This window comes from Pan troglodytes, chromosome 12 (assembly GCF_028858775.2).
Source record: "Pan troglodytes isolate AG18354 chromosome 12, NHGRI_mPanTro3-v2.0_pri, whole genome shotgun sequence".
NCBI lineage: Eukaryota > Metazoa > Chordata > Mammalia > Primates > Hominidae > Pan > Pan troglodytes.
The window spans coordinates 103,522,640-103,530,138 of NC_072410.2; the positions used below are offsets into that span (position 1 = coordinate 103,522,640).

At 56.4% G+C, this 7,499-nt stretch overlaps 1 protein-coding gene across 1 annotated transcript; it reads left to right on the forward strand.

Moving 5' to 3' along the window:
• Positions 1-469: 469 nt before the first annotated feature.
• On the forward strand, positions 470-7,148 carry OSR1 (odd-skipped related transcription factor 1). Its single transcript, XM_001137836.6, is given in 5 exon segments — positions 470-783; positions 5,294-5,990; positions 6,721-6,832; positions 6,834-6,953; positions 6,956-7,148. Coding segments are annotated over 4 exon segments (1,002 nt in total). The 5' UTR covers positions 470-783; positions 5,294-5,325; the 3' UTR covers positions 7,061-7,148.
• The last annotated feature ends 351 nt before the right edge of the window (positions 7,149-7,499 follow it).

Consider the following 7,499-nt stretch of genomic DNA (forward strand, 5'->3'; position numbering starts at 1 on the left):
CTGCCGCCTCTGGAAAGAGATTCTGGGAGGAGATGCGACTCTGTCAGGCGCCAAAGTGCGTTGAAACCCAAGCCGCGGTGTGGGGATCCCGGTGCACAGAGCTACTGCCCCTCCCTCCCTCCTCCCAAAGAGCACGGGCTGTGTCCTAGGAGCCCAAGTATAGGACCTCGAAACGTGCGGTGCCAGCCCGCTCTCATCTGCTAGGGACCGTTTCCTCCAGTGCGCCAGGCGTGCCGCTCTGGAACTAAAAGGGCAGAAGGGGTCGCGCGGGACTGAAGAGGAGGGGACGCAGGTTGGGAGAGGCCGGGTCCAAGCGAGAGCAGCTGCCAAAGTCTGCTGCCCGGGTCAGCAAAAACTTTGTCTTTCATTGCGCAGGCGCAGGGCAGGGTTGGGGGGCAGGGGAGGGAGGGGAGGAATCCTGAGGCAAGGGGCGGGGGTGGGGGTGGTGGAGGAGGGAGGGTGGTGGATTAAAATAAGTAGGCGGCTCGGTGCTAAGGGATGAGTGAGTCGGAGCTCGGCCTCTCCCCGGCACGTTCTCAGCTGCTCCTGGTTCAGACCCAGCGAGGGAGCAGCGAGCGAGGCTCACCGTCCCCGGCGTGCAGGATCCGGGGCTGCTGAGCGCTCGCTCCCGCGTGTCCGGCGCTTGGAGTCCCCGCGGCAGGAGAGGAGTCGGGACACTAGAGCTCCAGGGGCGCCTGTGGGCTCCAGCGCCTCCGGCTTCCCCAGTCCCCTTCAGCTAAAGCCCCAGAGACGTGCTCAGCCCCAGGACCTCTGCGGAACAAGGTAATTGCAGTCCTGGGCGCCTGGGCTCAGCAAAGCGAATGCGGGCAGGACTCCCAGGTTCCTTGTCACTGCGCGGCGGGTGCCTCCTCTCTCTCAATGCCCCTGAAGGAAGCTCTTGCCAAACGAATGCTGCAGGACTTTTGTGAAAGTGAGAGCAGGGTGGTTGGGGGTGCTGCCTCAGGACTTCCTGCGCGGGGTCCTCGGCCTCTGACCGCTGGGGATTAAGGGGGGCGGGCCTCCGCTACTGCCGCCAGCCCGCCCGGCTCTGCGGAATTACGGGCGAGGTGCCCACGGACTTTGAAAGTCAATCTGTGGGCCCCCTTTAAGAAACCAGAGCAACTTCAGCGGGCACAAACTTTCCTGAGACGCGCTCCTAGCTCTGGCTGACGCCTAGGCTGACGAAGAAGGAAGGGAGAGGGAGTGAATGGCCACAGCCGCAGCCGACCGCGCCAGGGACAGGTGCATGCCCCAGCCCGGTAGCGCTTTCGTTCAAGTTTGTCTTTTGAGGAGTTGCGCTCTAGTATGAGGCCGACTAGACCCGAGAGCGCAGGGCCGCGAGTCTGAACCCCGCCTTGCACTCGCGCTCTAACTTAGGGATATTCTCCATAGGATGATTGCTCTGTGTCGTCAAGGCCTGGAGCGGAACCCTTGATTGTCCTGGTGCAGGGAGGCAATGCAGTGGGCGCAAGCACTGCTTTCCAATTCGAGACCCACACACAGCACTAGTGGAAACTCTGTGGAGCCCTAGTGTCTCCGGGCTGGGGACAGGAAAAGTTCTGTTACTCCCCTGACTGTCCGCTAATCCAGCCGTCAGGAGAGAAAGAAGGGGGAAAGGGGTGAAGGGCTGCCTGCTGAACTAATTTCTCCTCGGAAATGTCTCGGATAAGAATGAAAAACCACGTTTAGTCCTTTTTCAGCAGCTCAGGCAGTAGCGGGTTGGGTTCTCAATGTGTAAAGTAGCCGCGAGGGTTTCTTTGTTGCCACAATTTGGTAAATTTCACCCAGGCTAAGAGCTGCGCATTGGCTCTGCGGAACAAAACCACGTGCAAGGCTAGGTGTCCCAGGTTCACAACCCCCTAGGGAAGAGAAGCGCTGGAGGGGACTAGCAGCGACCGGCGGCGTGTAGATGTTCCATCCCAGGCTCCTCGAGGTAATTGCTGTTTTATTAAGATTGGGGAATGGATCACCGAGGACGCAGCGGACATTTAAGTGCAGCCGGATGACCGTCTTGCCGATGGGTTCGTTAGATCTCGTTTGTTGGGAGAATGCTATAGAAGTATCCGGTGCCGGTCAGTCCTCTTCACGGGGGTCCGGACGCCTGTCACCACTCGTTGGAGATTCGATGTCAAGGCTGATTTTCTTGGGTTGCTGCTGGGCTCCCCCAGGCGCAAGCTCGTGGAGTTCGCTCCCGTCCTCATTAATGCAAGCAGTTAACTTGCTCACGCTCAATTAGCCCCGAATAAACCACTTTAATAGACTCTGCACACTTCATTAATGCCCAGCATAGGACTGGCCGCAGACCTGGGATTGGCGCTCCACCGCGCGAGGGACGCGAGTGCCTGCACTGCGCAGGGACTCGGGATCCCGAGCGCGAATTGCGTCTGCTGTGCGTGGTCGGGTCCCCTTATTCTTTCCCGCAGGTCCTGAGGCCCAAGCTGTTTGAGGAATGGGTGCCTAGCCTGGGGAAGGGTTTTCCATCCTGTGTTTAAAGATCGAAAGTATTCGCCCTGGGGTTCCGGGGTCTGGGAAACCGGAGCCGGAGGAGCCGGGGGCTCACTCATCCTTTCTGGCTGGAGAGGCTAGGGTGAGACTGTGTTTTTCTCTTAGCCGACCTCCTGAAACCGGATCGTGCTTTCGGCCCATTCTTGATACTAGTGTAAAGAGCCACGTTTCGAACGAATTTCGTCCTGGGGAAAGTCGTTGGCGGGAGCCTGGGGAGCCCTGGCTTCCGAATGCTTCAGAAAACAAGGAACGGGCTGGGCCGAGGAAGAAAATAAATGTAGTGTTGGGGAAAACAAGATCGGGCAGATAGCCCGGAAAGGTTGGCTCCCAGGAACCATTATAGCTGCAAGCACTCCCCCTTCCCGGCACCCCCTACGGAGCCCAAGACGGCTCCGGTCTTGGCTCTAAGGAAGAAGGCGAGGAAAGGCCTAGCGAGGTTGGTGGTTTCTCCCACCCAGGCACGGAGCGGGTTCGGGACAGTGTGCAGGCCAGAGTCCCACAGCCACGGCCGCTGGCTTGGCCTTGGATAGGCCAAGCACCCAGAGGAGCAGGGGGAGGCCTCCGCGGCGCCCAGCGGGCTCCGGGACCCGGAGATAAGGATCTGATTTCCAGCACCTGGAAGGGAAGAAGAGGTGACAGCAATTCAAAGAGCACTCATCCCTCCTAAGTCCAGGCCGACCTTTGAAGTTAGACAGGCTTCTCCTCCTTCCCCTTCCCCAACCCAAATGGGTCTCAGCTTCCTCTCTGGCCCAACTTGAAATTTACTTCTCCTTGTGTCCGAGCTCTGGGATAGTCTCAATTTGTCCCGGGCACGACCCGAGCTTGGCGCAGTAGAGATGACCGTTGCTGAAGCCACGGCGCTGCCAGCGGCACCAGCGCTCTGCTTCGGAGGCCAGATCACGCAGATAATATGCCTCCTCTTGCCCTGAGGCTAAATTCATTGCAACGGTTTTTATCCGAGTGCTAATTTAAACTGCGCAGGGAAATCGCTGCCAGCTCGTGGTGTTTTTACACCCCATTCCCAGGAAGGCCTCTTTCCTTAGGTCCCACCACACAGCCAGTGGCCCCCGTGCCAGCTTCCAGGAGAAAAGGTTTTCCTGGGTCAACATTGCCCTCGTACCTCCTGGGAAAAGGCACTGCACATCCCTGGACAGAGCCAGGCTTTGAAAGCCTCGCTGCAGCGAAAGGCAGAGGAGTCTATGCCTGGGCCTTGCCCTGGGCTGAGGGTCAGCTCAACCTGGGGAGGGGGCACGCCAAACTAGGGAGCAGAGCAGAGGCCAGTGCATCCCAGGGAAGGGGAATTGCTCCATGTTAGAGGAAAGGACCTAGGAAGAGGAGAGTAATGAAGGGTAAAGGAAGAAGTCAACAGCAGGGGATTGAAGCTAGGCAAGAGAGAAGGGAGTCCCACGGACCCTGCTGTGACAATGACTTCTTAAGTAGCCCCAAGCTAAGAGCCAGGAGTTCAGTGCTTGGGCTTCCCAAGGCTCCCTGACAGTTTAGACTTTGCTCACCCTGTTCTTTCCTCCACTGGACACATCTGAATTAGGAGTGTCTGGGAGGTAGAGATGAAAAGCGTTTTGCAGAGCTCAGATGTCTCCACGGAGGCTGGAGACCATGGCCAAGGAGGTCTGGAGATGCCAGCCCCTGGTCACTTCAGTGTGGCTTTCCTCTGGCCTTGCTCAAGCTCTCCAACCTTGCACTTGGAGGTACATAGACCACAGGAATGGAGGCCTGGCCTCAGTGTTCTTGCCCATAGGCATACCCACCTGCCCAGGGCTCACAACACACAAGAACATGCTGACAACCCAAAGACTCAGCTCCCTTTTTCTTTGGGGGAGTGAGGGCACTAACACCCCCTTGTTTGTGACTGCAGTTGTTTGACAGAGTAAATGAATGTGGATATTAGCAACCTCCTTGAAAGCAAAGTGGTCCCCGAGGGCTAAGGCAAGGCAGAGAGTCAGTCCACAAGCAGCTGCAGAGAGAGTGGAGCCAACAGGTTTCACTTATACTAAGGCAGGGAAGCAGATTTAAGGTCAAAGTTGAGGGTTTTGAGGAGAAAGATGACAGGGCTTCTGGAAGCCAAATCGAAGGTCAGCCAGAAGACCTTAATGAATGGGAGCCAGGAGGTGCATGCATTTGTGTGCCTGTGTATGTGTGTTGTCTGTGAGGCTCTTCATGGGTGCAATGTGATCCCGTGTGTGTGTGTGTGTGTGTGTGTGTGTGTGTGTGTGTGTGAGATTCAGGGGTTCCTGCATTTTTTTTAAAGCCAGTGTTGTACTATAAAACATTGGTTGTCCCAGTCTTTGCACCTTGTCAATTCTGCCTCAGAATGTGTGAATCCACGTGTGCAATTCTGTGTTTATCTGCAAATAAATGTGTAAGTATGTTCCCCAGCTCCTGTTATCTTTGCAGGAGGTTGTGATTCTGTGTTGACCCGGGCTTACCTGGATGTCAATTTCTACAAGACAGGCAGTTTCCCTTTGCTTGTTCCTTTCTCAGTGTCTTGCATACAGTAGGCCCTTCCCTCTATCAAGTTGTGTGGCTCTGCCAGACGCCATTTGGAGGGAGCCCTTAGACCAAGGAGGGTTCTGAAAAGAGGGCTCCCCTGCGTCTTACATTCCCACCCTCTTTGTGAGGGCAGTGGGTTTTGGGAATGGGGTTTTAGACTCTTAGCTCCTGCGCTGGGTGTGAGGAGAGGGTGTGGCTCGGCTGGAATTCAGGAGGAAGGCGACCCACCCTGAACTTCTTTATTCCTCTCCACGCCCCTGCCTTCTTCTTTTCTTTGCAGATCCGGATTGAGAAGCCACTGCAACTACCGAAATGGGCAGCAAAACCTTGCCGGCGCCGGTGCCTATCCACCCTTCCCTGCAGCTCACCAACTACTCCTTCCTTCAGGCAGTGAACGGCCTGCCCACAGTGCCTTCGGACCATCTGCCCAACCTGTATGGTTTCAGCGCGTTGCACGCTGTGCACCTGCATCAGTGGACGCTGGGCTACCCGGCCATGCACTTGCCGCGCTCTTCTTTCTCCAAAGTGCCGGGCACGGTGTCCAGCTTGGTGGATGCGCGCTTCCAGCTGCCTGCCTTTCCCTGGTTCCCTCATGTCATTCAACCCAAGCCCGAGATCACCGCTGGAGGCAGCGTTCCAGCGCTCAAGACCAAGCCGCGCTTTGATTTTGCCAACCTGGCCTTGGCAGCAACGCAAGAAGATCCGGCCAAGCTCTGTCGCGGGGAGGGCCCAGGCTCCCCTGCAGGTGGGCTGGGTGCCCTCCTCGACGTGACCAAGCTGTCTCCAGAAAAGAAGCCCACAAGGGGACGTCTGCCTTCCAAGACCAAGAAGGAATTCGTCTGCAAGTTCTGTGGCCGCCACTTCACCAAGTCCTACAACCTACTTATCCATGAGCGGACGCACACCGACGAGCGGCCCTACACCTGTGACATCTGCCACAAAGCCTTCCGGAGGCAAGACCACCTACGAGACCACAGGTGCGGCACTGCGGGTGGCCCAAGAGAGAGCTCTCTGCCTCTGGCCTCACCATCTTTCTCCCTAACGAGGTTCTTGAGACCCCCTACTGGCTCCAAGCCTCTGGAGCTTCAGGGAATTCTTTAAAATCAAGAAGGAAAGCCTAGGAGATCCAGGGATAGGTTTTGGAGCATGGGTTCAGGAAATGTGGGAATAAAGAGGACCCAAGATTAAGTGAGGTCTCCGTGAGCTCCAGACAAGCACACAGCTTCCTCTGCCCCACTTCCTCCATCCTCAGGGGTGTGACATGTGACACATGTGACAGTTAAGTATTTGAAATGTCTGAGAAACTAATTTAGTTTTATTTAATTTTAAGTAATTTTAATTTTAATAAGCACACATGCTAGCGGCTACCATCTTCGACAGCGCAGGTCGAGCAAATTGTCCGACCCCAGCTCCCTTTACTCATCTTCAGTGTTGACCTTATAAGGAGGCCAAGTTTGCCCCTCCTGCCCACCAGGAAGGCACCTTAAACAGGTGGCTGAACCTGTTTGAGGATCAGACTTTGCTAAAGCATCTCCTTTACCTCCCCACTCCATCCCCAATTAACATTTTGTCCCATCCACACTTGGTACTTGACTATACACTTTTCCTTTGAGGGCAAGTGCCCCACAGCAGTGGGAGGGGATCTTGGGCAACTGTTTATAACATTGCATCATTTTGCAAGGATGAACTCTCTGTTTCTGCCCTCAGATATATTCACTCCAAAGAGAAGCCCTTCAAGTGTCAAGAGTGTGGGAAAGGATTCTGCCAGTCCAGGACTCTCGCTGTCCACAAGACGCTACACTCACAGGTGAAGGAGCTCAAAACCTCCAAGATCAAATGCTAAATAGAACCTCTGGGTCACAAGGACCCTAGGCCCAGCGGCCCTCTCCTCCATAGGGACCAGAAGCCTGACTCTGGCGGGCAGCGGGAGAGGCGCTCGCTCGGGACCTTCCACCTCTCCAACATTGTCCCCTGGGTCCCTGGCGCACGCGGCACTTCAGAGCCCCGCCCGGGGCCGCGACCCCGACCGTCCCTGCTGCTCCCCTAGGACGCGGCTAAACTCTTGGCCAAAAGGCGGTACTCACGTGGCGGAAGGGAAACTGCATTAAAAAAAGAACGAAAGCTCCGCGGAGCCGCAGCGGCGCCTCTCCCAGAAGTATTACTTTTTCTATTGTTATTTTATACGTTTTCTTTTTTATTTTTGTCTTTGACCATATAAGCTTGTAACTCTGACTGCGGAGAGTGAGGGGAGAGGGGAGAGGCAACGAAGTCCTTAGCACTGGCAGCTCCCACCTCCTCCTCCCGCCCCTGCCCCCACCCCCGGAGCCTGCAAAAGTGTAATCCCTGTATCTGCTTCAGCCTCCCGCCCTAGGGACCGCGGGGCAGCCCCCTCCCAGCTCTTGCAGCTCAGCTGGCGGCCGTGGGCTCCGGGACTAGGAGAGCGGGACGGGGACCTCGGGCCTGGGGTCTGCAGGGGGCCCGGCCTC